Raw genomic sequence first — 17,037 nt, 5'->3', positions numbered from 1 at the left:
CCATTGGCTCTTTGGCTCTTTGGCTCCGTGTGAGCGATGAGGTGTTGGTTAGCCTTTGGGCCAGGCAAATTGCTTGGTCAGTTCTTTGAGGCCGGCAAACACACTCGCACACCCCGAAGAGTTCATTTCAGTCAAGGATGTGCAGGAGCAAGTGGCATCCGAGGGGCTCCCCCGAGGAGATGGTGATGGGGGGAGATGGCTAGGTGCCAGGCCGATAATTTGTTGCCATCCAGTCGCAACCTCTCGTAACTTAGCTGCTGCCAAAAAAACAGAAGCTCAATTTATAAATGAAATCGTTGCGTTGCCTCTTTCAGCACACGTAAAAAAAAAAGGTCAGTTTACAAGTCAACTAAGTGCTAGAATTAACTAAATTATATAAGATGATGAAACTAATCACAAGATGCCTACCTTTGAACACTAAATATACCAGCTTTCTAACTAATTTAAAAAATTAATTATAAATATATGGAACTATATACAATTAAGGAGTATGTACATATTTATATGAAGAAGCCTTATATTCCTCATTTTTGTAGAAATAAGTTCTAAGTGCTGGGTATTATTTTGAGTGCACATCCTGAACATCCTGAACACGCTTGGGATGCGATGTCCTTGTTTTTCGCCCGGGCTCCGCCTTCTTTTGAGCGGGATTTGAATTTCTTTTCGTGTTACTTATCGCCTTGATAGATACACTTGGGTCCATTTGATTGCTTTGATGTATGGCTGAGAGAAATGGCAACTGCGGGGGAGGGAAAGTCCTGCAGGATAGTGGGAGAAAGGTCGCTCGTCCGGGCGTCTTTGATTTGTTGCGGACTCAATGCACTTGAATTTGTTTGCCTTTGATGTTGGCACATTAGTTTCGGCTTGATTTGAAAGCACCACCACAAAGTGTTCGTTTTATTTCTTTTTCGAAATGAACTCTTTGGCGCGGTGCAGTTGCCTGCTGCTGCTGCAGAGAAACAGAGCAACAGTTCCGCAGACCACAGGAAATGCATCGGCTAATCTATTTAAGCCATCGTGCCACGTGACGTTGCCCCTCCCCCATTTCCCCCCTCCGCGTGTAAGTTTCTGGCCAACAAAACTGCGGCAGGTTGTCCGTTCCCCCAGCGACATCTGCTGCATGCGACATCGCGGCAAGTGGGGAATGGAATGGAAGCGAATGGCATGGCATGGCATGGCGTGGCATGGGTTTTCCTGCCAAATTGCTGCCACAACAAATTCCGAGCGTCTGGCCAAATGAAATAGGATTCCGCAGTGAACCACAGGGGCGGGGGGAATTGTAGAAAATAAAAATGGTGGCTCGCAGGAAACGTCATAAAAATTGTCTATTTCTCACATAGACTCTCGTCGGCGAATGTATACTTGACTATATATCTTTCTTTGCTTGTGACCAAGTTCCTAGAAATGCCTGGGAATCGTCATGGCAGCTCTTGCCAGGATTGCCCCAAAGATGCTGCAGCACTTGACGTGGCTGGCGCACTGGAGGGGGAGTGGTGGTTGCCGCTGGTTGCGGGGGCATGCGGCGCGGATTCACTTCTGCAGGTGGAGCCTGTTGCCTGGCAACTTTTGCGCGAGAAATCAACTGACATTTCAGCTTAACTTTCGAAGCTAAAATTCAATTCGAGGAGATGTTTTCAATAATTATTTTGAACGGAAACGAATGCTGTGGAAACAGCTTCAATGGCAATGCTATCGAAACTAATTTATACAGAATTTTAAATGATTTTTAATCCCAATGTATCTAGCCTGCGAAAAACTTTACAAATACGCATAGCTTGAATTTCAAAGCAGCACTCTGCCTTGTTTTATTTTCATTTACTAAGCAGTCTCAAGTATATCCAATTAAATGTTCCTTCAATTCTCGAGAGTTACATAGAAATGGTTAGGGCTTTATTTCATCGTCTTGTTTGTTTTCTTATACGAAACCTGCCAGGAATCAATGCCCCCTCATATTGTTTCCATTTCCACACGCTGGACCTGCTGGAAAAGCGAAGTTTGTCAATTTCAATGTCATAAATGTGAGAGTGATTTTCCAGGACATACCAGCAGACACTTGTTGGCCGAGGCCTGGGGGCGTGGTCGTTCCCGCCTCAACTTGATGTACTTGTCCACACTTACGTAATGGATGGCACCATCTTCCTCGCGCAGTATGAAACGCTCACAGCGGTCCAAACTATCCCCGGCTTTTTCCTCTCTGTAGCGATGGTCGGATAGGTAGACCTTTTCCATGGTCTCCGCAATGTCCTGGATGTAACGGAAGTTGATCAGGCAGCTGCCGCAGTCCTTGATTAAGTTCTGGCTGTTATCCTGCGGTGGAATGTCAAACTTCATCTGAACGAAGCTATAGTGCTGCAAATCCGTATCGGGAAAGACCGGCAGAGTCATCACAGGGCGGGCATTGCTGCCCGGCTTGGTGGGATGTCGGAAGAGGGGTTTCTTAATATCCCTGAAGCTGCCATCAATCATCGCCCTCTGCAGCTCCAGGCTGATGGGCTCCAGGTTGCTGGGAGCCCTGAGCATCGCCATAGAGCTCTGTAGTCGTGTACGAGGACGTGGTGGCTGCACTCGCTCCTTGGCGAACATCTGGCCACAATCCTGGACGCGAATGCGTCTGGCGTAGCCACAGTCCAGCGCTTCAATGTCCTTGAGCAAGGCTGCATCTCTCGGGTCCATGGGCTGCACATTGCCGGGCAGCTCATCGTAAGCCTTCTGATCCATCAAATCAATTTTGAAGAGCTCATGCAGCCCTTTGAACAGTTGCGAGAAGCGAGTCTCCAGCTTGTGAATCAGAACCGGCTCCTTTCCGTACTCCCGGATAATCTGGCCACAGGGCAGATATTTGCAATCCTTCGGAGGACTGGGCATCTCATTTGTGTAGACAATGGGGCAGATGAACTGATTGCTGCGATTTTTTGTTTGTGTGGTGAAAATTGGGTTCTCTGGCTTGAATTTGGAGTAAGGAACTCCACCGTACTTACTGCTCTTCATCACGATGCCATTGATTGTACACGACCTCTGGTTCCATAATGGGAAAGTCCTCTGTTTTTCCCTTGGCTTTTCCTGCTTTCTCGTTTCAATCGCTCGACCAGTTTTCCGATTTGTGCTTCGTCAGTCACTTTTCACTCTGACAGACACGTCAGCTGCAAGTTGGCAACTCGGCGTGGAAAAACTGGGTGCCGATAGCGTCTCCTCGTGGAAGTGGATGGATTAACGCCAGCGGACTAAACTTTAATTACATCTACACAATAATGGGAGTAAATGAAAATTAACTTTCTTGTTGAAGGAAATGTGACTAGGATTGCCACCAAAAAATGTGTTATTGTCTAAGCATAAAAAGCTGAACGAACCGATGTCAGCGCTGCTGGAAAGTGAAAGAACAATTAATATTCATAAGCCGAGTTGTTAATTCTTTATTTTCCAATAATAACATCATTAATTAAATGCTCAACTATCTATAAATAGTTGTGAAATAGAAGCTCACTGAGTGTTGATAAGCTGAAAGCAAAATGCATTTCGATTGACCAAAACGAGTTCCTAATCAGTTTTAGTTCGCCGAGTTGCCCACCTCAACTGGACTCGTTCGTAATCAGGCGACTTTAAAATCCCTTCCGTGTCACCACCACCCACATTTACCCCCATTTACCTCTACTTACCCCCACTTGCCCCACTTGCCCCTCGTTAACCCCCACGAACATCCGCAAGATGCGGGCCACTCGCCCATAATGGACTCTGACTTGGCCACCTTAGGTTTTGGCCAGGGCTAAGCTCATTACGTGCCACGCCTCCAAATACAATTGCAAACTGCTGTGGTGGTGGTCGAGAATGGAAATTCTGCACTGAGAGAAAGAGGTCGGATATCAGTGAAATGAAGGCCAACTAAACTATAGAGTCACTTAATGAGTTGTAACCATATTCTGTGTGGACTCTGTGTGGAATTCCTATATAACCAGGAAGGAACATATAATAACTGGCCCACTCCAACTGACATATGATTAATCCGGGCCAATTTGCAGTGTAGCTGTTGGAGGGTGGTCCATGGTGTTGATCAGAGTGGTTGGAGTCCTGGAGTCCTGCTCGTGGCTCGTGCCGAAATTAATTGATGCGACAATGGCTGAGCAACGACTAACTTGGGCCTCCAACTCAATTCAGGCCGCCACATCACGAGCTCATCATCATCATCGTGGGTTGCAAGGGGGCAGGATACTTGGGAGGATGAGCAGGAGGATGGGCAGGAGGTGTGGACGCCATGTGGATGCCGCATTCTGAGGGCTGTGCAATTTGGCGTGCGGAATTTCATTAGAGCCGCCGGAGCGGCGAAATCAAAATTTAATTTATGCTGACATTGAAGTGTCTGTGGGGCAATTAAATCGACAGCGGGGCGTGGCAGCCGCCTCCGCTGCCGCTGCCTTTGTGTTGATTAAGTACCGCCGAGCAATATTTTAGCATAATGATGTCCTGGCACGCAGCCTGCGCCTCCTCCGTTTGGGTTTCTTGCAGTGCCTGCTCCTTCGGCAAGCCTTTCACTTGAGCCAAAGGATTCGGACCGCCTTTGATGGCTGATAGCCTGATATCCTGATGGGCAAATGGGCTGATGGGCTGACGATGGCTGCGCCTGATTAGCCGCCCGATTAGCCTTTGTGCGTCCCGGGATTTACGACAGCTAAGCAAATTTTTATTCGAGTTTCTGGACTAATTTGCTGATGGCCTCCTTGATGAACCGCCAAGCATTTTGGATTGCACCTAATCCAGTTAGCAGAAAGGGACTTATGTTTAATGGCCGGAAATATGTTACGGGCCATCCAAAAATATATAAATTGATATACTTTATCTCAAGGGGGAGAAGGGGGTACACTACACTAGGGATTACACATCCTTAGATGCAATTTGTCTCTGCTATCAAAGATATATTTTGGCAAGGAGTGGGTGCTGAAAACATCCTTCGACGGCAGCGCAAAGTTTCCTCAGTTTTTTGTTAGCTTAAAGGAGTATTCGGCGACTAAGTAGCAAAAGATGATTTTACGCAGCTAGAGATACTTTGAAGGCAGATCCGCTACTTTTACTGTTCGGTGGCTTAAAGTACTTTCCGTTTTCTTAAACTACTTTTCAGTTGTTGCATTCTGCAGTAACTTTTTAAAAGCTGCAATTCGGTTGCTGGATGCTCGCTGGCATTTAAGTAGATACTTTTGCGCGGGTCAAGATACTTTTGTATCTGGAGCTGTTGAGCGAGTTTAAAGAGTTGGGGATTCACTTTTTATTAACAGTTCGGAATGGGAAACCGAATTACTTATTATTTCTCCTGCCTTCTCTCATCCTCAGCCTCCATCTCATCCTTTGAGTGAAACGCGTTACCAACTTTTCCTTTTCCAGGACTCACCACTTTCAGTGCCTTTCATGTCATTTCCGTACTAATCGCATCAAGAATTTCACTCTTCAAAAGGAAACCCTAAACAGCTTCGGAGTTGGTTTTAGTGTGGAATGAATTTCCTGTCTATTTTGCATTCATTTACGATTTCCCATCTGCTGGACACTCGATTCGGTTTTTAGAGCCCGCATCTGGCCGAGTGCGATTTGAAATGGTAGTGAAAGTCCGAGCTGTAATTAGGCTCCACAGCTGATTGGACACGCCCCCCATGCCCCACGCCCACTTTTAAATCGGCCATTCTACTAATTAAGTGCGAATGATGCTCCACTCATGGAATGACGATGCCCCAATCCTGCCCACTGCTCCACAGGGACGTGGCGTTGACAATGCGGCATCGTTTACTGATTTTTCAATTGTCCCCATCCGTCGGCAGGGAAAATCCTTTGTGGCATTACGAAATGGCACTGAAAGGAGTGGGATTAGGAGTGGGAGTGGAAGTAAAAGAGGGAGTGGGAAGAGGCATACCGATTCATTAGCATTATGCGGCCACCAAAGAATTCCAGGAATCCTTTCGTGCGCCCAGGTCCTGATCCGGTCCAGTCTCGGGTCAAGTTGAATTATTTTAATGATCAAGGATTAGAGAGAGAGAGAGAGGGAGGTGAAGGTGTCGCATTAGCATGCATTACATCAGGACACACTCGCACGTCCTGTCAGTCCTGTGCTGTCCTGTGCTGACCTGTCTTGGTATTGGTGTTGGTGTGGGTGTGGGAAACTCGGGGGGAAATGAGCATCCTGTAATTACTTTATCCGACATTCGTGTAGGATTTCCACTATTTTCGGCTGGCCTGACATAATAGCAGACATATTCGGGGGACAAGGTGACCACGGGGAGGGGGTGGGGAAATGATGGAGATGGGCGTAATTGTAGCCAACGCCCGCCCACACAATTAGACGCCTTGCACATTCTCCAAAGCGACATAAATCATAATTACTGGCTCCACCTTCCCCACACCCTCTCTTTGCCACTCTCTGGTTCGGTGGTGCAAAGGGGGGTGGGCGGTGGCAAGCGCACTCGAGTGAAGACGTTTATTAGGCGCCATTACCTCGGCATATAAAGTGCTTTTGGAGGCACTGCGTCCTCGCTCTCGGCTGCCTCCTCCGATTCCAACTCGGACGAGTGTGTGCTGCTGGACCACTACAATTGATTGCACTGTGGTTATGGGTCGGGTAATTTGTTGGTGCCGTTTCGGTTTGCTTCCTGTCAACGATTCCCTGGACTTCTCTTGCTCCATTTTTCCCATTTTCCCATTTCTCAGCTTCTCCAATTCTCCTATTCTCTTATGCTCGGGGTCCCTTTGGCGAAAAGTTTCCTCTTTTGCTTGGGAAATGCACCTGATGACAAAGTTCCTGGCCACTATTGAAAAATAGTTCGGAAACGGAAGTTAAAAGGCTTTCATTGGCAACTGGCAACGTTAGTTTTTTACCACTAAAAATATATATATTAAATCTATTATTATTTTTAATATTAATATTTAATATTATTTTGTATGCCTAAGAATACAAGCAGCTAATCAGTAAGTCCCAAAACTATCTACTACATTATTATCGCACCAATTTGTAAGACTGACATCTTAAATCCATATTAATAAAACGGAACTGCTTTCAACTTTATTTTTGCTTAAGTGAATTGAATGTACTATATTGTTATAAAAAAAAGTTATATAAATGGCCCAAAATGTAAAAGTTGTGGACTCTTTTATCGAGTTTCCAGCTGAAGTTTATGACACAACAAATTCGATGCCATTGAAGGGAATTGTTATGTTCGACTCGAACTTGCCGCCTACTTTCGGTACTTTTTGTACTTTATTATTGTTTATTTTGGCCTTTCACTCGTAGCTTTCAGGGGCTCCATTGGCCAGTCGCAAATGAAAATTTAAGAGGCGTTCATTATTTATTTAGCTGGCTGCTGTTTTTTCACTGTCAGCCTGGTTTTTCACCCAGTCCCTAGCATTTAGATGCATAATTAATAGATATTAATTTGTGAAAATAAACCATTCGCGGCTTTTCGGCTGCTGTCTGTCCGCTTAGTGGTTTTCATTTTTGCGATACTTATCACCGCTTTTAGTATTAACCAAAATCCAATTAGACACACGAAGCGCCGACCTCTGGAAATAGTTGCATTGTTGAGGTCGATCGGGTCAATTGAATTCATTAGACTCATCACATGGGGTAATTAGTCCCTGTTTGGGATTCAATTAGTCTGCACAATGGGTATTCATCATCAAAGAAAATAGTTGCAAGCGAAGATGAAAATTTGTAGCCTACTTAACAGGGCTGCTTTGGCCCGAAGCAAGTATTAACTATGTGTGTGTGTGTGAGTGTACATGCTGGCGTTATTTAATTAATTCAAAGCCCGTTTGGTATTTTCGAAAGTTTATTATCCATTTGCCACCCCCCTTGGCATTACATAAGTTATTATAGGGGTGATTTGCAGGCATCGCAACTTGCCTAATTGTTGCAAAAAGGCAAACAGTGGGGAATTTCCCACACTTTCCCTGGGGTGGGGAAAATGCGTGCATAGGTGTAGGGAATAATTAGTTTCCAATTAAAGACCGCCAAGTCTCAAACCATCAGGCTTTCCCACCGCTGATCAAAGCTGAGCTCTCGAACTAGGGTTCTTGACAGGACTCAGGAATGGGAAGGCAGGACCTGCGGCTCCGCCACTTGTTGTCTTTGTCCTCCTGTTTGTGTTGTGACAAGTAAAAACCCGCAAAGTGTGTGTGTTTACCTGGCCAAAGCCATGGCAGTGGCCCCCAGCGGGAAAAACAATGAGAGCAGCCGGAGCTCTTTAAAAGAAAAGTTAGCATCGCTGCTTTGCCATTCAAATTAGCCCTTGATCATTTATAATGCACAGCCACAAAGTGTGTTGCAAACAGGTCCTGCAGAGAGGGAAAACTCATAGGTTTTCACAACAAATTGAAGAAATTTCTATGACTGTTTAAAAGTTATGAGCAGTGCAATATCTTATTGCCTTTGTGCCTTTGCTTCTTTATAGATTCTGCATATCTTTGCCTCTCACTTAGTTCTGCTTTTTATTGATCAACTTAGATTCATAATTGATTGAATTAATAGTAGGCCAGTTTTCAGTTCAAGCTCTGTATTTTCTCCAGATGTACCCTCTCCACTCATTCCTGTGCCTCTCCTGCGTTTTCTTCTGTGGCCCGTGTTTACATCATTTGCAATTCCCAGTCGGCCAAGTTGAAGCAGTCTGGCTGGGACTGCCGGGGTCTGAGAAGCCGGCTCTTGGAGCACAAAACTAGGTTTCAGGTTAATTAAATTTTATTCTAGTTGCCGTCCAGCCGGAAGAGGCGGTGGCCAGGCCGCAGATCCCGCACAGAAAGGCCCTTTCAACTGGCCAGTGGTTGGGTTGGGAGCAACCACAACAAACGTTTGTTTCCAGGTGGGCCACACTGGGCGTATACGTGATGCAGATGGGGCGCAACCCTAAAGCCCAGTTACAATTGTGTGTGTGTGCGAGTGTAATATACTTTATGCCACTCGTTCTAAAATTCATGATGAGCTCCTTATTATTGCTTTGTACTCGAACTTTGCCACAAGAGCCAAAGTTTTCTATTTGCCGCCGTTGTTGCTTGTTTTGTATTGTTTCAAGCCGAAAGGTGGTGGCAGCAATTGAGTCGGTTTTGTTATTATTTTTTTTCCAGCTCTCTCGCAAAAGTTTTCAAAATGCAATCGATCCGAGTTGAGCCGGCAGTTGGTGGCGCGGGGAAAGGAACCCCAAGCGGAGGGGGATGCAGATCATATCCGGTTGAGAGTTGTGAGCCATTACCCAACTTTACATTGCCTGGCTGCGGCTCATAAATCCAACGACCTTTTGATTAAAATTCCATGTAGGGAAATCCACTCACTCACGCTTTAATGTATGCATTCAAGTGCCCTCTCACATCTCCTAGTTGGTATCAAAAAATGACTTCAGTTCCTGCGTACAATGTGCTGTCACATAATATATTCAATTATCCGGAGAAAAAAGGGTTGCACTTGCCAAATTACAAGGAGCTCAAGGGGCGCCAGGATGCAGGACACTGGGCTGGCAGGATGCAGGACGAGGACGAGGAAACAATCATCCATCAGCGGACGCAGGATAATGCAATTGAGCAGCAGCTGTCTGCCTGGACACGCCCCCACTTCACACGCCGCCCACGTCCTTGGGCACATCCTTGAAGAGCTGAGCAAAGCACAAGATAACGGAGCCCAACTGACACAATGATGAAAGTGTGACAATGTAAATAGTCACACACACACACACACTACAGCACTTGCCGTGCGGAAGGAGATAAAGAAAGGGTCAGAAAAGGGGGCGGCGTGGGAGTGGCAGGACGTGCGTGGCTTAGCACAACATTTCCGCTTTCGTTTTCCATCTGTTCGAGCATCAAATTCTTTGCTCCTCCTTTTGGCGTGCAATTTTCCATTGGAAAACGAAGCAAGCACTTGATGCATGTCTCTTTCACTGTGTGCCTGCACTGCGAGAAATGGGGCGAGTGTATTAGCTGGCTTATAAACTGTAATCTGGCTACAATACCAAAGTTGATATGTACTAGCATATAAGGAGGTGTGTGGAAGTGTGTACAATGTGCTGTAAGCCTCCAAATTGGACAGTTTTCTTAATCAAAACGAGTTAATTTTGACTACTGCTAGGCATTTCTCTCACTGTACTCCCGTCCCTGTGTGGATATGTGCGTGGGCGAAATTGAAGCATTACATTGTCGACTGCTGATGGCATACTTCTGCATCTGCTCCTGCTACTGCTCCTGCTTCTGCTCCTGCTACTGCTACTGCTGCAGGTCCTGCTGCTTCGATTCTCCTGACACCTTTCACGCTCGAAGGAAGAGGGGGCAAGGGCAGCAAGGACCTGCGCTGAACCTAATCCTGGCCTGCAGCTCTGGCAGCAGCCGGGAGCTGCCAGGTTGCAGGTCCTGGTTTTAGTCCTGCCTTCGCATCCTGGCTGCTGGCTGTTGGCTGCTGGCCTCATTTGCAGCTTTCGAGTTGCCTCACCGTTTCACGTTAGCTTGTTATGCTTTTATGGCGACCCTTGTACTTTTTCCATTATGCCGGCAAGTGTTGTTCCTCCTGCTCCCCTCAACCCTTAACCCCTCCCTCTTCCCCTCCCCCTCCGGCAGCCTCCAGCGAACACTCCTTTCGCTCAACCCTTTGCTGTTGTTGTCCTTCGGCTTTTATTGCATGTTTTATGGAAATTTTCAAACATTAGACGCACTCTGCACATCAAACGCATTTAACGCATTTCAGGTCTTCCACTCTAGGACTGCTCTTGCCCACACCTCCCCCCACCTCCTCCCCCTTGGATGTGCTTACCTTTTCCGCCCACTGGGCCACCCGTGTTTGTGTGTCCTTCGTGTATGCTGTCAGCCAATTTAGATGGCCCAAAACGCACCTGGGCAAGTTATGTGCATGGCTCAATCTCTGTGACTGCACTGGCAGAAAAAATGTAATGTAATTCTAATTCTAATGTAAACTTAAATTCTAAATGCACACTAGTTGTATACGAACAAGACTAAGACTAAGATTTGCTACCATGATTTATATATAAAATAATATCGAGATAGCTGTAAGTATTATTATTATTTTCTTGCTGTTTACCAATAGCTACGCTTTCCCCTGCCACTAAATCTCAAATCTCTTGCCCCCACATCACTGTGCATTTTGGCTTTTCGAACATGGAACACAAACTGCTAATTTGGCTTGATGTATTGCTCCAGAGACATCCATCAGCAGCTGGAGCTCCGCCACTCGCCTCCTGGACATCTGTCCCCCGATTCCCGATCTCCAATACAATGAAGCCACTGGGCCTAAAACCAGAATTGATTATGTGAAATTTGTCTGATGTTGCCAGTGTGTGCCAGTGTGCGTTTCTGCTTTCGCTGTGTGTGTGTATGTGTGTGGGCCACAAAAATGTTTTCAGCTGTCTTTCTGCAATCGATTCTTCGGGGAACTATTTGTTGCGAGTTTCGTTTGCATGCGGAATGGAATAGACAGGAGATAACCGAGTTGCAGATATGATTCTGTGCGGATCGCATGAGTTTTGAGTACAGGAGCTGGCTCATGATTAATCAAGTACTCTTAAGGTTCATAAAATCAGTTTAATTGCCATATTTCGTACAAGTAAACAAATAAATTATTATCAATTATCCTTGATATTCCCGAACTAAAATTGCGCCAATAAAGTGGAATTTAAAAAACATACACTTAATTGACAGACAATACTCGCACGCATTTGTGCGCTCATGTGTGGCAGCGAATGAATAAAAGGTTTCGAACGCCAAACCCGGTTATTAACAGCAGTTAATCTTCTCACCTGGTTCAGCCCGAATAAATGCATTAAATAAGTTCAGCTGAGTGGCGAGTTAATCGACTGTTTTTTGGGGCCAAATGTAACCGTCAAATTGCATCAATTAAGCCACATTGCAGAATGTTGTTTGTTGTTTGTTGGCAGCGATGTTGCAGGGAGCTGAAACCCTTTTGGCTGAAATATTATCGCTGGTCGGGTTGATTCAATCAATCCGCTGCTCCAAATGCTATTAATTTTGTGGGGCTGAAACGGGAGGAGAGGGGAGGTGGTCCAAAAGTCGGCTATAAATTCATTTATAACTTTGATACGGGACAAGCCAAATGGCCGGCCACACAATGTTTGTCCGAGTCAAATCCACTTTCACTTGACACATAAATTGAGTTAAAAGGAAAATGCCAAATTGAATTTTATTTACGTTGAACATTCACGCTCGATTTCACACACGAAACAAATCCGCTCGATGGCAGCCAGCAAATAAAGAGAAAATCAAAGAAATCACAAAAAATGGAAGGAAAAACCAAATCTGGCCAGTGAAAAGTCCCCCCAAAACACGTGTGTGTGTATGGGTTCTAGTGAGACGAAGAGGGGAGGGGAGGGAAGATCCTTAAAGTCAGCAAAATGAAATTTACATGAGGTCCTCGGATAGAGTCGCAGCTCATTGTTATGCCAAGACATTGTCGTCATCAAATTATGGGCATGTAAAAATAGTTGCCATCCTCGGCCATATTGTTCGGCATTATGTAAATCTCCTTGGCGCAGATCCTTCTTCTGCAGCTTTGCCATGAACACGCCTTTAATTGCAGAACAGAGGGCGCGGCAGCGGGTCCTTTATGAGCGACATTACACGAGTGTTAACGATGACAATGGGCAGCACAGGATGCGAGGTCCTGCCACGTGAGTCCTGCGGAACGTGAGCGCCGCGCCGCCGAGTCCCGAACTCATTATGATTCGTCTGGTGTTTTGCTATTTTTATAGACACTTGCCACTCCGCTGGGACTGCTAAGGCCTCAGGACTCAGGACACAGGACTAGGGCCACAGGACTCAATCCTTGAGGCACTTCATAAATAATCAGATTTCTGGGCGGGCAGCAGATGAATCCGGGCATGGCGTTTATTGAACCCCGTCCAAGTCTCTTGACATTTGCGCCGTCTTCTCGGTGGGAAAATTTCCGTTCTGCCTGCGACTGTCAGCCAGTCAGATTTTCATACACTCATATCCGTAACCGGAAAATTCTATATGCTTATGCGGCGCTAAGCCAGACAGAGTCTGACAAATCCATGGGTAGTTTTCAATTGCCTGCCATTTCAATTTATTTGCTTGTTTTTCCCCCTCTCCCTCCCTCTTGGCATTAGGCGGCATTTTCTTTTTTTTGGAGGCTTTAAATAGAACATGCTGTCAGCAGGGGGATACAAATAGTGTTCTGAAAAGGGTTCGTCGGGGGATTCTTCGGGCTTAAAATAGTAGACATTTTGTATAATTTATGCCGCTCAAATATTATATGTACTACAAGCAAACACGTCATGCCAAGCAATATGATGGAACTGCAGAGCTTTTAAAACCTTTAAGGAGTAGCTTTAAAATCAGTATCAAGTATCTGCTTAGTTTGTAGCCCCCTGTATTTTAATTTCACTGAGTTTAGTTAACCAGCCGCGTCTAAGTTTAGTGGCAGCTTTAATTGCGTTAACTGGCTGCACTGAAACCTTGTCTGTATCCCCAGACAGCTGACAACGCGAAGCCGAAGCCAGCTACTACTATGTAGATGCCGCAGTGGAAAGGATTGCGGGAACAGCCGGGCACATCCAAGTGCTTGGCAGGATGCAGATCCACCTCCCGTCCGCTGGCTCGCTCCTTTTGTGCGCCTCGCTTGTCTAGCATTTTGCTGTTATTTCTGTCATTTTAAGTGCTTTGCCAAATGCACACGAATCGCTGCAGGCGCCGCACGAATATGCGAATATAAGCGAATATTTCGCCGAAACACTTGTGGCAGCTGTGTATGTGAGTTTTTGGCCAGCAAAGAAGCGAGCGGCGGGCTGCGGGGGATGCAGTGGGGTTCAGGTCCTGGCCCGAAAGCGCTGAGGGGACTAAGGGGACTGAGGGGGCTGAGGAGTGGATTGTGGGGCGGGGGGCGTGCCGCGACCTACAGCAAACATTGGCCAAAAACACAAAACGCGGCGACCAACTTTTAGCCGCCTTTGGCTGCAGTGCGAAATCAGTTTTGGGGGTTTGACGAGGAGTAGGCCCGAAAAAAAAAAGAATTTTGTAGAGGAAATACTCGAAAAAGCTTTGCGGCTTAGTGGAAAAAGTAGCCGGAAAACCCACAGAACAACAGAGCTGCCACCGCTCCTTTATTTGCTTAAATTTGTTTAGAAAGTTTCGCAGTTTTTTTCTCTGGCGGACCTTCAAGCGGTTGGCAATCGGAATGGCCTGGAAAATGGCATGCCAATGATGAAGTTATTGATGCTGATGATGGAAAATCGCTTTCACAGCTGCTGCCACCGCAGCTGGCGGGGAAAACGACTGGGAATTTCCCTGCAGCTCACCGTCGACTTTCCCTTTGAGCAGTTGGCTGGAAAAATTCCTTTCGCGGCCGGAGGAAAATCACTCATTCGCAGCGTTGGCAGTCGCACACATTTAGCTTTCTTTTTTTTTGAGTGTGAGTGTGTGTACCCGCATTCTTGCCGGCGACAAACAATAAAATACAAATTTGCTACTTTACTTTACAGCAGCGCATAAAGAAAGAAACAGCAAACGGAAAGCATTTCCATGACCTCATGTGGTGAACCCAGACGACGCACAGTCGGCAGCCGTGGCAAAGAGGGGGAAGGGGGGGGCGGGGCAGTAAGTAGGTCGCAACAAAATAAAAAGTTTGTTTGCCAGCGCTCTCCATTCGAGAATCGCATAAAACATGGATTCGACGGCGGCCCCCGAATGCCAGAATACCCTAGAAGGTGGCGGCCAGGCGGAAGGACGAAGGACGAGGCCGGATGATCCCGGGAATTGACTGAAAATTATGTGACAATAGAAACAGGATTAAGGCAGCTGCAGCTGCTGCTGAGCCAGTGCTCAAAAATCTCCTCATTTTATGGCAATGTGGGGGAATGAAAGAAACCATTTTACGGGAAACTTAAAGATGTGCATTTCCTAGATAGCAAAACGCAATGAGTATTCCATTGGAGAGTAAAAACTGTATGCCATAACTACACATTAGTTGATCCCCAAGTTGTTGTAGTCCAAAATCCCCTGGCAGGCCAGAAAAAATTCTATTTCAACTTTATTGCCAACTTCAAACTCAATCCAATATCCCCAATTTCCCGCCGCTCAGCTGGGCATTTTCCCGCTGCCCCCCACTCCCCGCCACTCCCGTCTACATCGAATTCCCTGTTGATTTGAATTTAAAAGTAATTTTTTATATTCCGCTTTTTTTTCTGCTGGTTGCTTTACTTGTGCAGTTGGCATATTTGCAAATATTTGCTGTCGCCGCTGTCGAGACAACGCGGCGGATGCTTAATATTTCGTTTTGACTTTATTTGTTGCTTGTTGCACATTATTTCCCCCATTTCAGTTGTTCCGTTTATTGTTTTGGCGCGCGCAAATTGAATTTGTCACTTTGGCTCTGTGTGGATACTATGGATTCTGTGGATTCGCTTAAATTGTCGCCGAGCAAAACTGAATTGATATGCAAAATATTTGTGCACATATGCAGTGGCGGATAAAAATGCGAAGCGCTAATAAATTAAATGCAAATTGTGTGCGGCCCGCACTTTTAAGCCAAAACGGAATTTATTTGCTTAAATTGTGCGAGTGGCGGGAAGCGGAAAGCAAGGATGAAAGTGAATTGAATTCAAGTTACTTTGTGGTCGGTCGGTCGCTCCTGCGGGGCGAAGCAGAAAGTTGTGGCCAAAGTGGTTACAAATCAAATCAAAAGACCCGGCAAGATGAATGGGGGAAGGGAGGGGCAGCGGGGCAGTCGACCGAGTTATAAATTCATTTGGCCAACAAGGAGAAGGAGAGAAACAGCAAGCAGGCGAGCGCCTTACACAGTGGCAAAAAAAGGGTATTTAAGTTGGTGAAAATACAAACAGTGAGAGGCCAAAATATATGCAGTAAAGTATATCTTGAATATCATAGTATTGTTCTTACTATGGGAAAGTGATGTATCCCATTTTTTCTTAGTGTTCCTCATCCTTTTCCTGCTTCTCAATGGCCTGCTCACCGCCCCCTTTCCTTTGTCTTCCTGCAGGACTCGCCGCGGCGGCCGCCTCCACTGGGCAGCCGGATGACTCCGTTGATGGGCCAACCCTGTCGACATTCCTGTCATCATCGCCATCGCCGTCGCCCTCAGCAGCATCAGCATCCGCATCATCCCCATCTCCATCTCCATCTTCAGCCAGTTTTTCATCGTTTGCGGTGGCGCACGGGCCACAAACGGAAGCCACGAATCACACTTTCAAGAGTTTAGCCTTCCTGGACGCGTCCTTTGGCTCCGATCTGTTTGCCCAGACGGACGCGGAGAGGGAGAGGGAGCGCAGTGGCGGAGCGGATGCGGATGCGGAGTCGCAGGATGCGGACACTTCGCAGTCGCTGCCAATTTTCGACTTTGGCATGCCGCGCAACATCACCGGACGCACTGGCCACACGGAGGCCATAATTAAATGCCGCGTGGACAGTCTGCATGATAAATCGGTGAGTTCTGGCCCATCCCCCAATCCCATTCCCATTGCCATTCCCCTCAGGTCCTGCGGGAGCGCAAAGTGATGAAGATGCGTGCCAAGGACATCGAGTATATCATATGGATGTGCACTCGTTAATCAATTTTTGTCTCTCCCCTTCGCGTTTCTTCCCATTTCTTTTCGTTTCGTTTCGCTCAACAGGTATCCTGGATACGGAAACGTGATCTGCATATCCTGACCGTAGGCACTGCCACCTACACCACGGACAAGCGATTCCAGGTGGGTCCATGTCGCGCCAATTCTCCACTCGCTGGCTAATTGAATGCGATGCTTAACTTGGCTCTGAAAGTCAGCTGACACAGTAGCTTACTGGGGATACTATTTGCTGGTTACTGAGGGGGAGATGGGGGGGAAAAAGGATACTCTGAAGGACTTTCAGCGCTCAACGAATTTTCTTTTCGACAGAGCTGTGCAGATAGTGATATCCGCACATGTCGTTTTTAATACATTTGAGCACGAACATTAAGTTACCATCTGTCAGTATTAGTTTACGTAAAGCTTACTGGTAAAGGTATTTCCAAAGGACTAGGGGAGCTGCCCAGATCCACCCACAGATTGGCTG

General features: G+C 46.4%; 2 protein-coding genes across 3 annotated transcripts in view; one reads left to right on the top strand and one right to left on the bottom strand.

The window, feature by feature from the left end:
• The window catches only part of LOC122626459, a 37,220-nt gene that overhangs the window by 12,289 nt on the left and 7,894 nt on the right, over positions 1–17,037 (top strand). The window contains exons 2-3 of the mRNA XM_043806732.1: positions 15,986–16,428; positions 16,617–16,694. Of these exons, the coding sequence (XP_043662667.1) occupies positions 15,986–16,428; positions 16,617–16,694 (521 nt within the window). The remainder of the gene's footprint in view (positions 1–15,985; positions 16,429–16,616; positions 16,695–17,037) is intronic.
• Positions 1,792–3,221, bottom strand: LOC122626460. 2 transcript variants are annotated; one of them, XM_043806734.1, is made up of 3 exons: positions 2,979–3,221; positions 2,044–2,902; positions 1,792–1,977 (listed from the first exon to the last, which is right to left on the bottom strand). In XM_043806734.1, the coding sequence occupies exons 1-3, from the start codon at positions 3,023–3,025 to the stop codon at positions 1,948–1,950; spliced, it is 936 nt and encodes a 311-aa protein (XP_043662669.1). In that variant the 5' UTR covers positions 3,026–3,221; the 3' UTR covers positions 1,792–1,947. The 2 variants fall into 2 exon arrangements, with proteins under 2 accessions (XP_043662669.1, XP_043662668.1); XM_043806733.1 differs by having other exon boundaries at positions 1,795–1,980; positions 2,979–3,218.

Source organism: Drosophila teissieri, chromosome 2L (genome assembly GCF_016746235.2).
Source record: "Drosophila teissieri strain GT53w chromosome 2L, Prin_Dtei_1.1, whole genome shotgun sequence".
Classification (NCBI taxonomy): Eukaryota; Metazoa; Arthropoda; class Insecta; order Diptera; family Drosophilidae; genus Drosophila; species Drosophila teissieri.
This window is presented reverse-complemented; position numbering and strand designations above follow the sequence as displayed.